The sequence below is a fragment of the Emydura macquarii genome, unplaced genomic scaffold (assembly GCF_026122565.2).
Source record: "Emydura macquarii macquarii isolate MOO-44397 ecotype Brisbane River unplaced genomic scaffold, CSIRO-AGI_Emac_v2 contig_2768, whole genome shotgun sequence".
In the NCBI taxonomy this organism is placed as follows: domain Eukaryota; kingdom Metazoa; phylum Chordata; order Testudines; family Chelidae; genus Emydura; species Emydura macquarii.
In genome coordinates, this window is record NW_027132905.1 from 42753528 (window position 1) to 42776638 (window position 23111).

At 46.4% G+C, this 23111-nt stretch overlaps 1 protein-coding gene across 1 annotated transcript; it reads right to left on the bottom strand.

The window, feature by feature from the left end:
• Positions 1-5958: 5958 nt before the first annotated feature.
• SCNN1D (sodium channel epithelial 1 subunit delta) lies at positions 5959-22697 on the bottom strand. Its single transcript, XM_067566785.1, has 12 exons — positions 22381-22697; positions 20332-20587; positions 19475-19668; positions 14254-14357; positions 13859-14022; positions 12623-12721; positions 11930-12047; positions 10962-11040; positions 10383-10440; positions 9346-9401; positions 8586-8661; positions 5959-7239 (listed from the first exon to the last, which is right to left on the bottom strand). The coding sequence occupies exons 1-12, from the start codon at positions 22695-22697 to the stop codon at positions 6826-6828; spliced, it is 1935 nt and encodes a 644-aa protein (XP_067422886.1). The 3' UTR covers positions 5959-6825.
• Positions 22698-23111: the final 414 nt, after the last annotated feature.

The window sequence follows — 23111 nt, forward strand, 5'->3', positions numbered from 1 at the left end:
AAGCACACACAATGACACGTCTTCCAGACTGTAAAGTCCTGACAGGTTGGAGTGTGAATGTAGATAATCAAGCACTGTGGAGCAAGAATCCCCTAAGCAAATGGGTTCATCTTTTGTCAATTACAGTGACTAGCTATAACAGAGATTTGGAAACTGGGACAAACCTATAAGCAGAGACCAGGTCCTAGTTGCAGCATTCAGATACATATCTGGATTATGAACACTGCTGAAGTTCAGGGCGTTTGGATCTGAGGTTTTGATTTGGTCATTCGGTGTACTCCTGGTATATACTAGACAGAGTTCAATCTATTGGTTCTAAAGGTCCCATCACTTGGTGTCTAGCCATCTTCTATATACTCTCATGCTCTCTGCCTCTTACAGTGTTATATATCCTTTGCAAGCCCTTTAACCTCTCATTTTCCATCAGAAAAACATGATCTGCAGCATAGAGAAGTGGTGGTGAGGTTTAATTCATTTGTTTTTGTAAACCACTTTAAGATTGTCAGATGGAAAGTGTTGTAGAAATGCAAAGCATTGTCACTGAACATTTAGTGTACTGTCTCCTAATCTAGAGTGCAGATTACAAGGTGCAAATTACAAGGTAATTACATTAGGGCCTACTCTGTGTGATTACTGATAACCTTCAGGAATAATGAGAGGCAGCATTGCCTACTGTCTAGCTCAGAAGTCTGAGATCTAATCCCAGATCTGCCACTGAGTTGCTGGGGGCGGCTCTGGGAAAGTCACTTATCTCAGTTTCCATCTCTATAAAAGGAGGAGGAGAATCTGTACGATCCTTCCTGCCAGGAACATTGTGAGGATTCAGCATTAATGCTTTGCCAATGCAATGTGCTATATAAGTATTGATTAGTGCGGTTATAATTATTAGGAACATGTTGTTAGAGGAAATTTCCCCAAAGACCACACCTGTGAACAATATACAACAATATTTGTGGTCTGGGTGCTCCAGTCCTTATGCTGTTAAATCAGCAGTCGTGTCCCCAACGCCCCGAAACTCAGTATTGTGTTTGCTTCCTAGCGTGCTGCTAGGAGAGCTGTGCTGTGAGAGGTCACAGCTTTTCAGATGAGATGTCAGTCAAAGGCTTCTGACCAGCTATGGTCATTATAGTTGCTCCATAGTGCTTGGTTACCTACATTCACCCTCCAGCCAGTCAGGACTTGGAAGTGGTGCCATCACGTGGTTTTTGGGTTTTTTTTTTGTAGGCCTCTAGCCCACATGGGCCATTATGGACACGAAAGAGACTGCCTTAGGAATCCAATTATTAAAGGAATGAACTTTCCTATCCAAATGGGAGGCATGACAGACAGCTCCTGAAGGGGAAAGAGGCCCCCATGCTCCAGGAGTGCTCTGGATTCCAAGCCAATGAGGTTACGCTTCAAGGAGACCCCAAAAATGACTATTTAATGCAATTAACGTGGCCTCTTTTGAAGCTAAACTTCCCAGGGAGCTGCCCTGGGCCACCCTCCCTTTGAAGCAGCCTGCGTGGGTTTGACAGCACCTCAGGGAACAAAAGAGGCCGGGCTGCCAGAGCTCTGACAAGAGGGAGTTTTAACAATTGGGTAACTTGTTGGGCGCTTCTTGCTGTCAATTGCAGCAGCTCCTGTGGGAGGCTGAGGCGTTCTGGGACGTTCCCAGCCAGCTCCCGCAGGAGTTCTGGGCTAACCACTAGCACCGATGCGAGACGGCGAGAGCAGGGCTGACGGTGCTCCTGTGACTGGCCCGCAGTAGGGAAGTACAGCCACCACCATGCCACATGGACGCTGTGGGAGAGTTGGCTCCTCGCAGACACGGTGTTAGGAGCAATGACTATCTAACGCTTTCCCTTGTCTTGGGCCAGCATGGAAAATGCATTTTGTCTAAAAATTCCCCACCAGCTCCACTGCTGCCTGCCCTCAATGTCGGGTTTCAAGGAGGAAAACGTAGCAGATTAGGAAGTGATCAAAGTGTGGCATGGGGCATGGAGACACAGGGTAACATCACAGCAGGTATTAAAGAACAGACATGGAAATTCTCAGAGGAAGGAAGGGGATTATTATTTCAGAGGAGACTAGAAATAGAACCTTGCTACAAAATTCAGATCTGGATCCAGATCTAGATTTATAATACCCCAAAGCTGAGATCCAGGACCATCTCTTGAATAGACTAACTTGATGTCAGGTCCCCAAGGGTGTGTCTACATTGCACACTAAGCCTGGTTCAGTGGGACACAGACTGGCAGACTCAGTGTTTCTGTGCTTGCACAGCCACCCTGCTTTGTAAACCTGGGTTTACATTTGCTGGATCTGAGTCTCACAGCCAGGCTAATGGGTCCATCCTGCACCATGCAGACTTTCTGACTTGGGTCTGTGGCTTGACCTGTGTCCACACTGCAAAATGACAGGGCTTGGGCCCAAGTCATAGGGAGACCTGGGCTCTGACCACCCCGCCCAGTAGGGGCCTAGAACCTGGGCCCTGAGTGCTTACTGATTCAAGTTAGACAGATTTGTGTGTGGATAGAAGGTGGGTTTGTGCTCAGACCTGACTCACACCAGGCTTAATGTGCAGTGTAGACATACTCCAAGAGTAGCCAAACACCTGATGCTTCAGGAGAACTCAGTCAAAAGCGCCCTGCACTAGAAATTCACTCTTTTTATCACACAGCCTGTTTCTGGCTCACATGTAATGGACAAAGGAACTCTGCCTGGTACGGATGGTCTGATGATGATGTCAGAGGCATATAAACATGCAGATCATCTGCATGACTTATTTCTCAATTACAGCTGATTAAGAGAACATTCTGTAATGAGGTGGTAGCTATTTAGCCCTACAGTAGGCCACGCCTCGTAGACAGGTGCCGTAGGCTGTTCTTTGGACTGAACACAGCTTGTGCAAATGTTCACCCTATTCCTTGGGTTTACACTGTTTTTAAAACATTTTTTTTTAATTCTGTCCAAAGCCGTGGGATTAATTCGGTTCCTATGAAAGGAGGTGTCAGAATCCCCACATTTCTGGCACTGCCCAGAGCCGGGCACCAGGCAAAACTCCACCACATCTATGCCCTGCAACACCAATCTGCCATTCCACTCACACCACACGGCCAGTGTCCCTCAATCCTGCCCTGCAGCACCCCCACTGTTCCCTTGTCCTTATATCGTCCAATTCAGCACTGCCAGGATACCACACCCTTGATCTACAACACGCGCTGCTGCGCAGACTTACACACAGCTCTGCAAACGCGCCTCACTTCTCACCTGCAACACCCCTCGCTATTCCAGTTTTGAACACACACAGGTAACAAAGAATTCTGCTAATGTATCTCTGTCCTGACTTGCAACTTCCCTGTTATTCCAGTGTTGAGCCAGAACACAATACTACCAGTGCACTGCAATCCTCACCTGTATTTATCTGTTCCAGGCCTGGCTCCCCCTTGAGCAGAGACAGCCTATTGCACTATATTTGCAGAAACTCTGCAGTCATTTTTTACACTGGGAATAGTACCAAACCACTCAACTAATTTTCACTTCTGATCTAATCCAGTAACCAAATCTGGGTCTCCAGAGAGGAAAAGCCAGTACATGAACCTATTGGTCCCACAAGACCGCAATGAGTAGGCGTGGGAGAATTCATTTTTTTATATATATAATTTTTTCCAAATTTTATCACGTTAAATTTTCACAGTTGTGCAAAATTATGTGTTTTAAGCTTTTTTCTTCAACTTTTACCCATTTAAATGTTCACAGTTGTAGGAAATTATGGCATGGGGGCCAGACAATTGGGGGTGAGACAATAATTACTCAGTGCCAGTAGATGTTGCTGTTCAAAAAGGTAATGCTTTATAACTGTTAAAACGCAAATTGCCGACATATTAAAATATACCAAGTAAATACCCTTAAATCAAACGCTAATAAATTCTCAAGTAGCATTTTTCTTACTTTGCCAATGTAAATTTTGATGATTGTCAATGTTGGTTTGTGGGTATAACAGTGAAATCGACATTTACCCATTAAAACCCCTGAATCCTTCCAAGCCTAGCTATGCAGCGCTGGTAAGTTTAAGATTTCTCATTAATGGACAGCAGTTTCCTGAAGAGGGTTAGATTCTGCCACAGCTATTGCAAATAATATTGGCACTAACGCAACACTTTATGTGTCAAAGTTCTGTACAAACATTAACTGATTAAACCCCCCAGCACCTTGGTGAGGCAGCTAGAGGTTTATTATCCCCATTCTTACAGACTGAGGGAAACACAGACACAGCGTGATTCAGCAACTTGTCACCCCGTGAGTCAATGTCAGAACTCAGGAGCTCCTGATGCCCAGCCCTCTGATCAGGTCACCAAGGCACATTGCGTCCCCCCAGCATATTGCTAGGATTACAGCAGAGTCACTGGGCTGCTCTGCAGTGCTCTAGTTAATTATTAGGGGGGGGCGATTAAAGTCTGGGATCTGAGCACCCCTGACTGGGTCTGAAGCTTGTGGCTTCGGGCCATCTTCACTGATTTCAAAGCCCCAGGATCCTGTCCCAGCAGCTGGGATCAGCCAGGGCATTCTTGCTCCCAGGGCATTCTTGTTCACCGCAGAGTCTCCCAGATTGTGGCTTCCCAAGGATTGTATCATCTGCTCTGCCTCATGGTCCAGCAAAGCCTGGGCTTGGTGGCCTGGGTTTCCCACTGAGGGGAGGGTCTATAAGTGTATCTGAGTATACACACTTGCTAGGACAATGTCAGCATACACTGATACAGACCCACGTTCCGATATCCTCTGGCCTTTGCCATTCTCCCACCGTAGGGGGTAGCTCTGCTTAGGAGTCCAGTTTCTTCCCCTCCTCTCACCCCCCTCGGGCTCTACGTCACAGCAACCCTTCTCTGCCTCAGAGTGCCAGGTGCACAAGAACAGTGCAAGCGGCGTCTCTTCTGGCCCAGCGGAGCACACTGCCCCTGCCGTACTCTCTGCCCTTGTCAGCCTGGCAAGTGAATTCAGCAGACCCTACAGAGGGGTCTTTCTAAATGCACAGCCTGGATCAGTTGCACAGCTGTTTGGTTAACAGAGAGAGGGGTGAGCTCTAGTGGGATTGGGAGCCAGGATCTGCTGAGTTCTCTCACTAGTTCTCACACTGATTTGTGGCATAGCCTTGGCCAATGCACTTAAACTCCCTGCCTCTCTTTCCCCACCTGTCAAACACAGATAATGACATTACCCTGCCTTCTCCAGGCTGTTGGGAGGATTAACTAGGCGAGGTGTGCATAGTGCTATCATCGCTATTAAGTAGCTCTGTTGTGTATGCTGGAGCACTAGCAAAAGAAACCAGTGCACATCAAGCTGAGGATTAGAAAGGTCCATGTGTCACTGTCATTAGGAAGGATAGTCAAGTGTTTGTGCTTAGATTTTCCCCTGGTGCATTAGGCCTGCTCCTTGAGCAAGGGACCTGAAGGTGTCGCTGACACCAGCACCTGTGCCACTAACGGAGGAGGAAGATACGCCTTCTAAGGTTGGTATACACCGCTTGTATCTGTTACGAAGTGCCACTGCACCTCCAAATGGAGGCACTCCTCATGCCCTGCTGCAGAGGACAGTTGCCATTTTGGACCCTGACTCCACCAGCTGAGGAGGAGATGCATACACTGTGCTCTCTCTGTGGATGCGCCTTGTTAACAGAAAAACTTAACATCCCGCCATTTTGTGAGGTAGGTCTGGGATGTGGGGCTGTAGGGAGTGAGGGCCAAGATTTTCAAACAGTATCTAGGCATCTAAAGAGCAGATAGGGGCCTAAAGACGTTTACAAATATGGTCCAAAGTGCCCTGGATCAAGCCCTAACCTTTCCGGGAAGGATAAAGACGCATTTACAGAAACTTCAGTGAAACCAGGAAAACTTACAAGGCATTTTCAGTTTCACTTCAGAGGCAGGAGAAGATCAAACATTGATTGAAGACACATGGTGGTCACAGTCTAAATCCAGAGCATTTTATTTATTTAAAAAGTTACAAAACGCATCAGTGCAAGACTCATTAGTTCCTTGTTAATTCTCGTTTTCAACAGAAATACAGACTAACAATTGGAGCTGAATAAAATATATTTTTCCAAACATCAGCATGAAAAATAAGTCTCTATATTCCTTTATATATACACATAAATTACTGTCAAATATTAACATTAAGATTGTATAAATATCTCTTTATAATAGAAACATCCTGCAGCAAAAATGCAGCACGTTTTAAAGTTCTCAGCAACTCAGACACCTGATATCATGAGAAAAAATGTCATTCCCTCATTTGTTCAAACCCCTCCCATAAAACTGAACTCCATGTGAAAGAAACTAGGTTCAACACAATTGTGGCCCTGCCGTGGATTCCCGGGTACCATGCTCACAATGAAACAGCACTGCACTAGGAAGAGAAAGGCTGCCTTGGGAGTCAGGTTAGGATTACAGCGGCCTCGTGTTATCACATCCTTTGCTGTCCCAAAGTGGTATTAACCGATAGAACTTATGTTTGTAAATGTTGACTAGAGACATTTTATTTACGGGTAGGTTAACTTTTAACTCAAGTACAGTTATGAAATGTTGATGGGCCTGTCTGAAGCCAGGAGATGTCCAGTCAGATCTAGTTTCCTCAGGAGAGTTTAATCTAGAAGTTATGATAGGCTTTTATGAAGACTGGGCAACTGCCAGGGACACTCAGAGCATAGTCCCAAGAAAAACACTTCTGAATTACACCAAGGCATTGCACGATTCCTGAGAGCAGTGCACAGGTCAGGTTACTTAGTGCCACCAGGGAAGTAGCAGACCGGAATACACCCATAGGTCTCTCTGTTCTGCACACACAGTGTTAGCTGTTTAGGTCTATCTTTACAGAGTGATCTCTGAGATGCCTGAATCTATTAAGCACAACATCTGGGTACGGTTCTGCCGTCTGGATCTTGTTACAAATTGTGTGGAAAGATAGGTCGCCGTTCTTGGTTTTGGCTACAGTCCCAACATTCTGGCTAGGCTGGGTGGAATTCCCGTCAGCATCAAGACCCTCATGCACGGCTCTATAATTCTCTAGGGTCAAACTTACACTGGATATGGCAGGGGGTCGGGCCATCTTCAGCGTCTTCTTTGCCTTGACCCGCCGATAGCAGAATATGAGAGACAAGACCGTTATATCCAAGAGCAACTCAAACATTTCAACTACGGACAACACCGAGGACCCAAACCACAGGCTCCACTGACTTCCCATGTTGGACAAGAGCAGATTCACCTGTGAATGGGACATATAAGGATTGAATAGTTATATTGACACTATACATGGTGCAGTTCAGGAAACATGAACTTATTGCATTTCACCAGCAGGTGAATTAGCTAGGAGTGGAACAACTCAGAGCTTCATGCATTCTCTAGCTCCAAGTCTTGACTCCGTAGAGTTTTCTTTGATTTGGGGGAAGAGAGAGAACGAGATTATTTGAATTTGCTTTTATTAGAAGTTTAGTTACTTAGTGCATTTCATGCCGATAACACAGGTACCAAATCAATAGTCCCAGGGAATGAAATCCAAAGAGCAAATACAACCCCGGCAGCAGAGATGCAGGCTTCCCCAACTGCCCTGCCATTTTTCTTTGTGAGAGGGAAGGGGGGTCCCTGACATGGAGCTGCATGGAGAACACTAACCCATTTCACATGGGATAGCACCAGCAGATGCTAAGAGGTTCCAGTCTCTGCCAACCCAGGTCAGCTTCAGACCAGTGAGCTAGAGGTTGAAGACTCTACACCTCGTTCCTGATCACCTTGGTTCACAGCAACACTTTGCTTTCAATGCTAACATTTTCCAAAACTTGCCCAAACACTGGGGAAGTTGTGACACCCGACGCTCTGCAGCGTTCTCTCCCCCAGACAATGAAACCTATTGCCAGTGCCTGTGCCTACCCTCAATGCAAACTCTCCAGCCTGGATCCTGCAAATCCAGGCACAGCGCACAGATTTTTCCACTCCCAGCCCGAGTGCAAGCATAGGATGTGTGTTAAGGTCATTAAGTGTTAGTTGTGGTCTCCTGCACAGAGCTGCAGTAAATCCTAAAACTCTCACAATCTCAATCCCTTGCAAGAGTACAGGGGAAAATAGGTGGGATGTGAATAGAAAATTGGCATGTCTGAGAAGATACCAGCTTAAAGTACCATGAGGCACTTAGCTATGAGCTCCCTTCTGCTAGTAGGCAGGGGTAAATGTGGCGGTGGTGCTTCAATGCGCTCGTTAATTTGAACTGGGGTCCCCTATGCTTTCTATCCTGCTTGTCACTTTTTTCATGGCAACAGCTGCTCTGTGTCATATCAATTCCCTGGTGGCAAAAGGCTTAATAAACAAGGTTTTCCCTATAAAGATTAATCACAGGCTAGATGTTGGCCGGGGACAAAGGGAGTGTGGCACTCTGTATTTGATAATGTCGTGTGCTTTTATTTAACCCCATCTTCAGGGCATAATCTGAGGCCATGTTAGTGTCAGGAAGGAAATCCTCCCCATTCGTTTGCATCTTCCCTCAGAAGCTTCAGATATTGGCCAATAGCAGAGTCAGGAATGAAGATGAAAGCAATGAGCTGATCCAATACAACTTACTGTGTACACAGGAGATTCATCCACAGACTGGTAGTTCAATTGCTGGTAGAAGATATTCACCTTGGCAATGTCGCTCCTTCAATAGAGAAGGGGGGCATTCAGAGATTGGTTTCCTGCATGGCATTCCACTACATCTAAGCTTTGCTTCCAAGTTTGATTTTTTTGAACAGAGAAACCCAGCCAATAGGCCTTTAAATGGGACCAAAGACAATGTCTAGCAGTAGCAATAGATTTAAATGGCTAAACAAAAGGAGGATAAAAAGCCAGTTTCAAACCTCATTCAGATCAGTGTGACTCTTTCCAATTAACTTCAATGGGCTTTGAAGCACATTCAAAAAGCCTGCCAAGGCAATGTTTTGTTGCTAAACCATTTGTCTGCATAACTGGGATGTCAGATTGAACCCTTATATCACTGGGATTGTCCTGCTAGTGTTCTGGCTGGCAGGTTGCCGGCTACAGGTTCTGGAGACAAGGTCTCCTGTGCAGTTGCTATTGTTGTTTCCTTTGCCGTCTGTTAGGCGGTGGGACTGTCTCAAGGGAAGTGGAGGAAACTTCACCATCTGAGACATTTAACACTAGAAAAGGCAGTGAAGGGGATAAATGATGCATTATTGCAGGTAGAGGGGATGGGATGTCCTCAAACGTCTTTTTCCATCTTTGACTTCTGCAATTCCATGAGGACAATAGTTCAGGAACTGTTCCTAGTTCAGGTACCTCTGGGTGGAAAGTCAGGCCCCGATATTTTCTCTTGGGGACTAACCTGTTGTAGGTAGAATTATATCCCTTCTGCCGACTCAGAATCTGACGGATCCAGTCCTGAAACACAATATTTCTATATTACTGGCATGTTACCGCTTGGGACTGGTACCAGGTAACCACCGTTATCATTTTTATGCCTCAGGTTCCGTCATTTTTCCATATTCCTTTTGCCTTGTGGCGTAGCCATTGTGCTTCCCTTCTGGGTCATGCTTCAAATAAGGTAGATTTCACCTCTGATAAGTGAGTATTGTTAGATCCCAATGAGCATTGTTTATTGTATTAAATGAGTATTGTTAGATCCCAAAAGAAATCTAGTCGAATGTTTGAACGCATGGGATCACCATTTTAAAAAAAAGCCAACAACACAGTAGTATCATGGATCTTGCCTCTTCTAAGGACAGGGAAATAGCCACCTGACAGTATCTCAGATGTGTGTGGTCAGGGTGACCATTAAACTAATTGAGTCTTTCAAAAACACACTGATAATCCACTGCTGTGTAAGGCATTTGTACCTACATTTGCCTCCGCTTCGCATATGTTTATCAGCAGGACATGTGTCTCCAATGGCCGGCTGACATTACCTCGTGAGAAATAGGAAGACGGCATCTGGCCACCACCACGATATCTGAGTACCTCACAAACGGTAACATTTGTAACCATCACAATACTCCTGAGAGTTAGACAATTATTATTAACCCCATTTTGTAGGGAATTGTGGCTCAGAGAAGTTTAGTGACGTGTCCAAGATCCCACAGGGAGTCTGTAGTGGAACTGGGATTGAATCCAGACCTCTTGAGCCTCAGTAGAGTGCCTTAACTACAAGACCATCCCAATCTATCCAAATACATTGGCCATTTTGGTTTATTTCAATCCCAACTTTCTGTCTTGCCTTTTCACCAGATCTCTCAATATCTCCCAGGTCCTGATGCATGGGTCTCCCAGACCTACATATACCCTTGACTCCAACAACCTATATAGGCCTAGTAAATATAGCACCTCTTCCAAACATTGTGTATCGGTATTCGCTCTGTACTCTACCTGAGACGTTGTTGATGGCCATTTAGCAGTCCCTGCAGACAGCTTGTACCACGACTCCCTGGGAAGGCACAAGGAAAATTACAGTCACTGTGATATAAATGTGAATGAGCGCAAACACAGCCTGGGCAGCTTCACCTCTTTTGTCACATGCAGTTTTGGGGGCTTGCCCAGGATGTGAGTATGTATTTGCTACATACACCCTAATGCAGGGAATTTCATTTCCCTGCAGCATCAGCAGCATTTCTCATGCAGGCTTGTTAGGGTCTTTGTCAGGACCTTTAGCAAACAAAATACTAGGGGCCCCCTGTATCTTACTGTACTATAGCTTGATCCTGCCCAGTGCTGAGTGCTCTCAGCTCCAACTGAAGTCTGTAAGAGCTGGGGGCCCACAATTGCCAGAAGGTGCAGGCTTGGTCTTTAATCAGATCATGAGTGACCGTCTCTGATTCTGGGGATAGCCCAGAAAACACAGGACCAGCCAAGGCGTACACGTCTCAAAGCTGAGCTAGCTACACCCTTATTAGAATCATTCCTCTCCAAGGAGTATGGCAGGCCATGCCCCTGGCAGCAGCGACTCACGAGCAAGGCTTGGGACACTTGGTGAAACAGCTGAGGTGGTGATCCGCCAGCCTGTTGTACAGCTGGTAGAAGCAGTGACCTGGAGGAGGAAATAAGAAGGAACAGACTCAGACAGCTAGTCCAGAAGATGTGCTACCCAAACTCTGTGATCGTCTGGTCCTCCCAGGCATGCAACACTCTCTCTGCCAGAAGGAGAACACTCTGCTCCGTCCTGCCCCCCCTTAGGAACGGCTGCAGATGGCTTGGTTAATTGCCGGCCTGAGTGCCAGGGTCTCTCTCTATGAGGGCTAAGACTTTAATTTGAAGAACTATGGCCCAAGTTACTTGGAGAGGCATTAACCAAAAAGATTTGAGAGAGAGAGAGAGAGAGAGAGAGTGATTGATTGATTGATTGATTTTCCCTCTATGAATGGAAACTGTCAGATACAACCCTTACTATTTGGACTAGTTTGGCAAAATAGCTGGGTGGCAAATTTGGCTTTGGCAGTGCATGTAATTTTTATTTATTTATTTATTTATTTTTCCACTGCTCATCTCTGGGGAAGGTGATGCTTAATGGTATCAAGATACTTAAATAGCCTGCCCCCAGTATGTTCATGGAGCTGGTCTGGGGGCCTGCAGGGATTCTACACAAGAACAGGGGGCGGGAAACAGCTCTTGAGTCTCTTTGGGAAGTAGACCAGCCACTAGAACCTTTTGAAAGATAGACAAATGGCAGGTAAAGCCCCAGACTAAAACTACATTCTTCCCTCCCAGCCCCATTTGTAATTTAAGCAGCAACATTTTCCTATGGCAAAAGGCCAGTAAATGAGCTGATTGGGCTACCAACACCCTCTGACTCTAGGGAGCATCAATCTAAGTACGTGGCAGTACAGTGACAATCTGAGAAGCCCTCTAATTGAAAACCTATTCTAGCAAGACCTGTTCTTTGCAGGCCAGGTCAGAGATTGCATGCCTTGAGCCATTACCCCATCCAGGATGCTTGTTGTAGTTACAGTACTCGGCGCCAGGCGGCAGTGGGTAGTAATAGTATCCGCAGCCGCATCGTTCAACCATTTTGTGCTGGAAGCAGGAGTGCAAACAAGCCTGAAAAAGCAGAACGCTGGATAAGTCTGAGGTCCTTTGGGTCCTAAACTTTGCCCACTCACAGCGTGTGGCCGCTGGAGGAGAGCTGCAGCTTTTTGCCTTGCAAGAATACACTGGGTATTACCATGGCCGGAGGGGGCGAAAGGGTTTGAAATACACTCACTCCTTGGGTGGGCCTTTGAAAGCTCTAAATGAGAGATTTGCTGGGCACCTAATAAATATTTCAGACTTCCAAAGGATGGGGGATTTAACAAACATAACAACACACAACTGATTTGGGGGCACAAGAATAGCCATAGCGGAACAGACCAGCAGTCCCTCCAGCTCAGCACCCTGCCTCCAGTGCAGTGCCACAAGTAGATAGATGACAACCCCAGTGTGCTGGGTACAACATCCACCACTCAATAAAGTAAGTTGTAATGTCCCACAGTGCGCACACTACTTCTGGAAGGGTTGTGGCCACAGTATTAGCTATTGCTCAGCCAGCCTCTAACTCGTTGCTTTGTTAAGCACTTTGAAAGTCATTCGGGTGTGAACGGCACTAGGACAAGTCAAACCATCAGCTCTGACAGCACCTGCAGCGTGTAGGAACTGTTATACAGGAGTTTAACATCCACATCTTCTCCGTCAGCCGTGCATTTTCCATAATTGCCACCCAAGCGATGCACCTCGTCCTGTGGACACAGAAAAGAGGCTCAGACAATTATGGAGCGTTAATATGGAGCTGCGCACACAGCTGTCACTTTGCACAAGGCCGAATAACACACGTTGCCTGCCCTGGTGAGCTTCAAACCTGACACGCACAAGACAGAAAGCAAAGCAAGTGTTCAGGTGAAGGAAGGCATGGGGCAGGGATAATCTTGGTCAAGGTATAGTCAAGGTCCAGAGGAAATATAGGTTCAGGTTCATTCAAGGTCTAAGGTCCATTCAAAAGTGTCTGGCAGTCTGGATTTGGCGCGCAGTCCACGTGTTGACGACCACTGGTGTGGAGGGATCGGTGATCAGTAGCCCAGAGATCCTGGGGATGAGTACTTTTGAAGGAGGAGAGCAGAGGGCTGTTCCAAGCGCAGATGTGGAGTCAAAGGGCAGAAGACAAAGGGAGCATCAAGGAGAGAGGACTGGGTGGAGCAGAGGGCATGAGAGGGGAGGAGGAGGACATAAGACCGGAGATGTAGGTGAGCCAAGATGGCCATTCAAGTGAAGGTGGGAGCTAGACTCTTACACGCTCCGAGATTCCTTCTCTCTGCTGGGTCAGTGCACATCATGGGCTCACCACAGTTCACAAGTTTGCCATTTTGCCGTGGGTTACCAGGCTCAGGGCCAGTTGATAGCTCGCTCCTGGTCCGAGTCACAGCAGGGAAGGCAGAGGCAGTCCCACTCCACTGACAGACATCGCAGCTGAGGTGGTGATGACAACACTTTCCCTGCCCATCCCCCATCCCCTCTAGCACGTTTTGGGTCAGCGATGTGCATTTCTGATATGGCTCTTATTTGTGATGTCCTCAAGTGGGGGACCCTCCCTTCCTCCAGGCTGAACTGCCACAGGGAAGAAAATGGCTGCACATCCTGATTCAAGAAGGTTTTTATTACAATAATATTACTGGTACTTTGCCCCCACAACTTCCATCTGATGCTCTCAAAGCACCTTACAAATATTCGTGGAAGAGTCAGGCATAGAACCCAGGAGTCCTGTGGTTCAACCACAAAGCCATCCTTCTCCTTGTGACTGTACACCGCCAGCCGAAAAGGAAAACACACGGAGGGGGGCGGGGGGAGGGTGAAAACGGCGCCACGGAGCACGGCCTGCCCACCTGTCTGATTCCTATGTTGGTCGCGATCCCCGGTCTGATGTCGAACCACTCATGCTCAAGGAACGGCGTCTGATTGTGGTTGTGGATCATCACTTGCACGCCTGCCACTGTAGACAGCAGAGGGAGGCGATCGTTCTGCTCTGCTTTCAGGATCAGGGAGAGTCCTGGAAACAGACAGGGAAAGGAAAGCATCTATTTAAACTGCAACTCAGCTGGGCAAGTCATAGGAAGAAGTGACACCATCTCTTGCAGCCCACTGTGCCCATAGGTGTTAGAAGGTATTGTACTATGGAGCGAGCACTGTTAGCGGTGTTTGCAAAGAGGGTGAGTGTTCCCTTTGCTGTGGAGTGGTATTTGCTTTGTCTTCTTCCCCTGGCCCACGCCAAATAATGTACCATAGGAAATTCCAGGTTTGGTTGCTTTCCAGAAGACGTCGGTCCCTTCGCTGTTGAAAGTGTAGCAGGTTCCATAGACCGGGTGGTGAAAGTGAATGTAGTCGCTGGAAGCAAAAGAGTTCAAATATTATTAATTATGGTTGAAACCCCTCCTCCCCCTGCTATTATCGTAATGTGGCAGCACCTAGAAACCTCAACAGTGACTGAGATCCCATTGTGCTAGGCGCTGCACAAACATGTAATGAAAAGGCAGTCCCTGCCCCAAAGAGTTTACAATCTAAGAAGAGCTACAGTCTCCTAATATACTCTTCCGGTGTTACTTTCATACAACAAAAAACCCAAACTATAAACTAATTAGCAGTTAGCCAACAGATAGATATGAATGTTCGTGAGTAACAGGGACACCTCAATCCCCATCTTATGTTTAATCAGCTCAGTGTTGTTTATGATAAAATAATAATAACAATAATAATACTCAATCAAATGTACTTGTACTTATATAATGCTTGCCATCTGAGAATCTCCGAGCCTTCACAAAGCTGGGAAAGAATTATCTCCATTATATAGACAGGCATGGATTGATAAATTGACTTATCCAAGGTCATGTAGCGAGTGAGTGGCAAAGGCAGGCATAGAACCAGAAGTCCTGACTTCCTTTTTCCTGCTGTTACCACTAGGCTCACTGTCTCCAAAGCATATGGTGCAAGCTAGGCATTTTTAGCTCAAACTTAAAGAAAATATTTGGCTTCTCTAATCTCCCTCTTTGGTTTCCCTTGTGCTATAGTAGTGCATCAAGTAGTGACATCCCATACAATGTTTGAACATCAATGCTAGTCAGACTCAGATCTCACACTTCATAAGACATACTTTTCACAAAGCTACTTGAGTTGGGTTGTCATTGTTAATTTCATCTTTCTCATTGCCTGGGACCAAATTCAGGTCAATTGATTAACTCCCAGGCTGAATTTAGCCTCGGACGTCCAGTGATATTTTGGGTACACAAGACTTTCTCTAACAGCACTTAAGCAAACATATCCTTGCTGGTTTTTGTTTGCGTGTTTAATATGTTTTGGGGTTAGGGTACCAATGAACCCAAGCACGTGCTGGCATCTACAGCCTTGGCTATGCAAAGGGAACAGCTAGTGCAGTAACACAATTTACTCAGCCAAGCAGATAACACTGAATTATACAGACCACAATCAGCTGCAAATGGCATGGTGATAACGCCGCATAGCATCTTCAGTGTCTCAGAGTCTATGGCCAGAAGTGACTATTTTATCATGCAGTCTGACCTCTTGTATATCACAGGCCATTAAATTTCAGTCTGAGAGCTCTGTACTGAGGCAAAAGACTTTAGTCTCCTGAGGACGGAAATGTCTTGGTCTAACTAAACTGTGTGCCACTGGGCAAAGAACAAGAGCAACGAAGGCACCTTAATTCATGCCCTAGCAGGGAATTGCTTAGGGGAAATATGTCCAGTTGATCCCAGCAGTTCACGCCCCATACTGCAGACCAAGCGGGAGGGGGGAAAAGAAAGAAAAGAAAACCAACAAAAGACAAACAAACCCAAGGTCCCTGCCAATCTGCCCTGAGGGAAAATTCCTTCCAGACCCCAAATCTGGTGAACATGTTGAGGGCAATGCTGGCAAACCTGTTCTCCTGTGGCCCATGAAAGACGGGGATGAACAGAAGGGTTCAAACTCACAGATTCCCAGCCCAGAAGGGTGGAAGGCCATCGGCTGAGGAATCCTTTTGTCAATGTGGAGCTAGTGGGTGGTTTTCCAATAGTCAATATCCTCCTTGATTTGATCTCATTCAGTTACAGTAGGTGGCCAGGTATGTGTAGCTACTCTTACCCAAGAGTGGCGTGGCAGAAGTGCCATTTTCTGGAGGGCAGTACTTTCCAGGGCAAAACCAACAGAGCAGCAATCAGTGTCTTTGACATGGTGGCAATGATCCCTAGAGCCCCATGGCCACTGGAGACTCTTAGTTAGATTCGATCATTCACAGTTAGCTGTCTGTTCGTAATTCAGATGCCTATACCTCAGAGAGGCCGTGCCGCCTGCTGGTAACACCACAGAACGGAGATTCAGGAGACCGGGGTTCTTTTCATGACCGCCTTGCTGGGAGACCTTGAACAAGTCATTTCACCTCTCTGTGCTCAGTTTCCCCCTCTGTAAACCAGGGACAATAATCCCTTCTTCCCATCTTTGGAAAGCACTTTGTGTTTTATATATAGAGCTGTTCATCCAAGGCTCTCCAAGTATCATTACTAGACAACAGGCAGCGCCACAGAGACCTTTGTTCACAACTAGGAACTGCCCTAAAGGAATTACCTCACCACAAGGTCCATAAAGGTCCTGGGGCTCTTTTATTTCGAGCGCTTGGTTTCAGTTCACTGCCAATGAATCGGTTTCCTTCCCTCCAGCTTGAGAGTTGGTGCTTTCCATGCTCTGGGATTTACCACTCCAGCGGTCTGCACATTCCCACAGGGGGCAATGCTGGAGAACTCATGGGCAGTGCACTTAAGTAATTTACCGGGCACGGGCAGGGCAGGTTTGCATTCGTTTTGTCGAACAGTTCTTGGATTGTGGTGCAGCCTCTTGGTTCAAGTGCCAAAGGAGGCGGGGTGGCATTGTGGGTGGCTTTGACTGTGGCTTTCACCCCTGCAGACCCAGGGGGTCAAATCTGAACTATGCCCACAAGGGAAATAAGCTGAGTCGTTTTGAAATGAGTCCAATGGTAAAAACCACCACCCAGTCTGGTCACCGCCACCTGGGCTGGGCTGGAGCAGAGCTTCGAATGAATATAGTAGGCGTTCAGAGCAGGTCAGAATTAATGGGATGCAATGGCAAAGTTGCACAGGCCTCCTGCTGCAGGGTACAGGACTGTGAAAAGGAAGGGACTGAGCTAATGCAACTGGATGCTCCTTGTGCCCACCCGGGCGACGCTTTGGGGGCCACACTACAGTGCACACACTGCCATCCGGAGCCCCCGGTGAGCCAGCATTGACTATGGAAGCACATTGCTCTTGCAAAGATGCACTGGCTAGTCCCCATGGGTGGCAGTACACTTGCCATGCACTACTCTCCACATGGCACAGGCTGTTCCCATAAGAATTCAGCCCCTTGGGTATTATAGCTCCACTCAGAGCTCCTCACGTGTCGGTCATTTTCACACACACTCCAGAACTCACGGGCATCATTCAGAGACGCTCTGGCCCATCTCCATCAAAAAATGAATTGCTGCAGTTCATGGAAATACTGACCCGGACGGTCCAACTCAGACTAATGCCTGAGCACCCACTTGCCTTCAGTTCCCTTTTTGTTTCAGCCCCAGTGGGCTGGTTTTCTCAGGCACAAGGGCACAGCGTGAGACACAATTGCTGATTTCACCTGGCTTTTACCCTTGTCACTGGACCAGGCTGGCTGAACGAAATGCAGCCCCACTCTTTCTGCTCTGCTGAAGCAGAGCTTTTTATGTTGTTCTCTTGCCTCCCCAGTTATATCTCGATCTCGGGGTGGTCATGCTTTGAGCTGTGTGGTGCCAGCTTTTGGAACATGTGATATTTTCCTCCCTCCAGCAGAAACTAGATCTTCTCTGACTCCCAGCAGCCTTTGAAGGCAGGAGGCAAACTTGTCTCTAATGAAACACTGCAAAGCCGCAGGCATTTGCTGCTGTTTTGAACTTCTATGCTTTTGTTTTGATGTCAGGCCTGTTGTCTCTCAGCTGCACTGTAGAAGAGCATTTAAATTCTTGTGTCTAAGTTTGTTTTTCTACAGGTCATGAGAAACTACCGCAAAGCCAGACACCAAAAAAGGACAGTGGTGGACGATCCCCTTAACACTAAAAAAAAGGGGGAATCCATGACTGCTGCTTACTCCACCAAATATGATCCTTTAGCTTGTGCCCCTTGCTCCATTAGCCTGTTCTGCTACTGAAACACAAAATAACTATTCATCCGAGAACTGTCCTATTCAAAAGGGTGAGGGAGGGGGTGTATCAATAAATCAGATTCCTCCAAGCAGGCACACAAAGCAGTTCCTGATCAAAAAGATGAATTTTGAATATTTAATAACAGCAACAACAATATGCTACACTTCGGCAGCTCTTGCTACAGGGTGGCTGATTTGAGGCCCTTGCACGGGGCTCTTCTGATGAGGCATCCCATTATCAAATGCCTTAGTCATGCATGAAGGCACAGTGGAATGCCACTAGCTCCTGCTGGGTTGTTCAAGGGGGTTCGGAGCCTTTCCCAGGGGCACAAGAAACTATGAAATGGGACGGAGGATCAGCCAAGCATGGGAGAAATATAAGCGGAGGTTTATATTTTTGTTGTTATGAATTATCAATCAAGCCAACCCCGGGATATATCCAGAGGGTGAGATCCTCCGCTGGTATAAACTGTCCTAGCGGCATGGAAGTCAGACCATAACACTTTGCTCTAGCTGACGATCTGTCCCAAAGCATGCATTATTAGGAGCAAAGAGGCAACTCCCACTGCTTGCAAGAGTCTTTTAGCCAAGAATCTCAAAGCATGCTATACAACCCCACTGCGCAGCAGCTGTGGATTGATATCCCCATTGTAACACAGATGAATGGAGGTAGAGAGAAGTTAAGTGATTTGCCCAAAGGTTGCATAGAAAGGTGGTGGATGAGTTGGGAATAAAACCCAGAAGCTGGCTCCCAACATTTTCCTCTAGCTATTAGACTAAACCATGAGACCTCCACTGCTCTAACCATTAGACCAACTTTTATCCTCTTCCTTGCACTGAGAAAAGGTTACACCCTTTATTATAATTAGGTGAAACTTCTCTGGGCAAATCAGCCTCCCTATCCTCCCTCCTTCGTGCGGTTCTTACTCATGATAGGAGCTGGCTGATCATAGGTGCATCAGAGCAGCTGATTCCTGCAGGTCACTGCAAAGCGTGCAAGTATGCCAGGCAGAAGTGTCAGCCAGGCATTAGACCAACTTCAAAGAGAACAAGCAGAGACTGCTTCTTGTGGAGGAGGGGAGGGTTGGTGAGGGGATAAGAGAGGAGACCGTCCACTTTAGTTTGACCTCTAGCAAGGGTGTTGCGTCTGGTTCCCCATCAAGAGAGGCGCTGAACTTTCTCAACTCAGCTTTCTCCTTGTGAACTCTGGCATAATTCCAGGGTGGATGAGAATGGATCTGTTTATACTTTACTAACCCACAGTTACCCACTTGGCAGGGCTTTACCTGTCTCGGCAGGGCTCCCCATCGTACCGGCAAGAGAAGACCAAGTTTTCTATCTGCTCTTCATGAGAAGAAACGTTGTTTATAACGGGTAGCTGGGACATTATATTCATATAGTGAAACCTGTACCACTCTTGAATGGTGTCTACTCCAGAGGAGTAGGCCTTGTAGAAACAACTGCCACCTGTAGCATTGCACTGTGGAGAAAAGAAAAGGAGAGAGGAAATCAAAGGCCACATACAGAAGTCGCCCAAGGGCTCTGGCTATAGGACATCTTAAGCGGCAAGACTGTGTCACTAAAAGCAATGGAGTTGAGGTGTGAGAGGAATTTCTGTCCTGGCAGTAGTTGAGCTGTGGGGGCAGTCCAATGTGTGGTGGGTGAGAATGCAGCTCAGCCGCATAAGAAATGCCAGACGTGTCCCCGGGACTCTCACTGGAGTCACTCCTTGGACAGGAGAAAGAAGAGAAGCATCGTTTTTAATTACCTTGGCAGAAGAAAGGGTAAAGTCGATGAAGGCATTCTTACAACTAAGGAACTATGGGCCAAATCCTGAATTGCTCTCACTTCTTATTCAGTGAACACCCACTGTTGGCAATGAATGTCATTCTGACTAAGGACTTCAAGATATTATAGCACAATGATAATAAATGAGTCAAAATAAAATGATTAATTTCTCTCACGCCTTGTCAGCGTCACTTCCTCATTGGTTTTGAATTCCATGTCCCCCAGAGATCCTCAGAGCCTTCATTGGATGCTATTGTTTAAACGCACCTATTCTCCATTTAATCTTTATGGCAAGACATTGTCATATGGGCTGGAGGGATTAACTAACAAGCCACGGTAGCTTTGTGACACGTACCAATTTAAAGCCTACTTTGAAATGTTTCCTCTTGGACCCAGTATCAGGTTCCCTCAGCATCACCAGTGAAATGTGGCGGTTCAGTTGGAAGCTGGAGTTGTTCAGATTGCCAGACCCACTTTTTGGCCAGTCCTTCACACTGATGCCCTTTTTATAACGCAAGGAAGAGACTGAAGTTTTGTAGCCATATAAATTAGCTATTGCTTCCTCTGCCATTTGGTCCAACTGGGCCAGTTTCTCACTGACTTGGTCAAACCTACAGGGGACAGAAATAATGAGTGTATAACTGTCTATTTGTGTATGCGCACACACACGCTCGTGCGCTCGCACACATACACATACAAGTGATTTCCTTTAACGTTGGTGAAAGTTAAATCCCCAGATCAGTTCAGTCCTTGGCGTCTCTGTTGGAAAAGCCAGTCATGGTGGTAAATAGAATGTATCCAAAATTTTCAAAGAAATTATGACAGATATGGCAATTTCCTGCACTATCTTTAAAAATCCTTACTATATTAAGTATCTTAGTGCAAAGTTTATGCATCATTGTGGGCCGGGATTGTATATAGCTTCTCTAGGAGAGAGAGGGGATGTAAAACCTGGGTGATCAAAGGACTATACTGAACAATGCACCACACAAGAAGAGACAATACATGTGAAGAGGATTTCTAGGGAAATATCCAGGAGGAGGTGAATGCAAAATTCCCCACCTCCGGCTATGCAAAACAGAGCCTTTTGAAATCATGCTCTGCTGAGTGGGCCTTTGTCAGCTGATCGCCTGTTACATAAGGCCAAGATCGAAGGCCCAGGCTGTAAAAACGAAAGACTGAACTATTCAGGGTTGTTCTGGTTCTGAATCTGAGACAGTTAGGAACTTGTAACTATGGAGAAAACCAAGTTGTGGGTTTTGAAGGTCCGACACTTACCAGAGCCCAAGCCTGGAGTTGGGGTTACCTCTGTTGAGCTTATTAGCATATGTTCTTTTATTGTTTTTAATATGTTTTCTATGTAATGCTTTCACCTTAAGAATAAATGTGCTTGCTTATAAAGAGCTGGGCAGTGACTTGTAACTGCTGGCAATTACAGCTGTTCATAGCCTTCGAAGAGAAAGCAATGCTTGGACACTAACTTGTTTAGGCAGCCTGGCTTGCTGGGAAAATCACAGCATAAGCAGGGAACTGTGTCACCTGGAAAAACCCTGGTCAGGATGGAAAGAGTCACAGGTCTATGCAGAAGAGAGGTGACGGCTGAGGATCTAGGTGCTTAGAGTGGGGTACTCTTGGTGGATCACAAAGAGAGAAATACAGGTGCAGTTGCCTTGAACGGTGTCAAAAACAGTATGATGTTTCTATCAGTTGCTGAATTTCCAAATCTTGGACCTCAAATTGAATGCTGAGATTTGCAACTGTCCTGATCTTGGCTGCACAAACAGGCATTTCTGCAAGCAAGTTAGATAACTGCTGCAGGCAAATTAGGTAATTGCACACTACATAATTTGAATTTAATTGAATGAATATTTGTCCCTGAAAAGCTGGACTCCAGTCCTGCAAATGCATGTATGTGAAGAGTCTCAGAGATGTCAGTGAGACTCTCCCTACACAGAGTTACTCAAATACATAAGTGGTCTTGCTGGGGCAGGTTTTAGCTAGCAATTAGATATCACTTAGTGTCCAGCGGCAGTGATCTGTTGATTAGATAGGAAGTACTTTATAGTAGCTACATATTTCAGGGCAAAAGTACTTTAATCAATACAGAAAATCAGCTAGAGAGGTCAAAGCAGCAACAAGAACCAGCTCCTCTAATCCTGAATCAGGACTGAAAGTAAGTAAGTAAGTAAGTTGCTACGCACCATCCTTCATGCCAAACAAAAGTCTGACTTCAAATCCACACAGAAAATAAAGTAGTTGCACCCCAGTTCAATCCTGGGGTCCAATCCCCACTCCAAATCTGCACTGATAAAGTTGTTTCATCCTAACTCAATCAAGGTCCAACCCCAAATCTGCCCCACAACTGTAAGAAAACATTGGCAGTCCTCCCAAAACACTGCTCTACCTGTATGGGTCCAAATTGCAGAGAGTAATGGCCGGAAACATCTTGGGCTCTGAGTGCACTGACATGGTCATGATGACTGGATAGGTCCAGTATTGGCTGAACAGGAGAGCAAACTGCCAATACAGCATCCCAAAGCTGGCAAGGAAGAGTAGGGTCCAGAAAGCTGTCTTCATCTTGTTGCTGCTCGAGCACACGAGGCGGATGGTTCCGTGGATGGTGGTGTTCTTGCAGAAGAACTCAAACATGTCCTTGAAGGAGCTGTAGCACTCAATGAGGCCTTCGTCCCCCTTCTCCTCACTCACCCACTCTTGCTCCATCCTCTAAGTCTGTTTCAATTCAAAAAGAAAACAGAAAGCTCTTATCAGCCCGTAAGAAAGAACAGGTTCAGGCTAGTTCCCTGTCTCTCAATATCCCACAGAGAATGGGTTTCAGCACCGCCACCAAGGTGAAAGGATTCAGCGCGCACACAAGCAACACCCCCAAACTTCTCTTTGTTCCCAGAACTTAGACACTGGGAGCTACCTAACTGAGAGATCAGGTGTTCTTGGTACTGCCATGCAGATGAATAAAAACCCAGATGGTCTCAGCTTGATATTGACATTCCTACGAGGACAGTGGGAACTGTTACAAAGCTCTCAGGATGGGTGTGTGCAAATACATATAGTGCTGCAGACAGAACCAAACAAGAACTTTCCCTCTTTCTCAGTAAAACTCATGCTTCCGATACACAT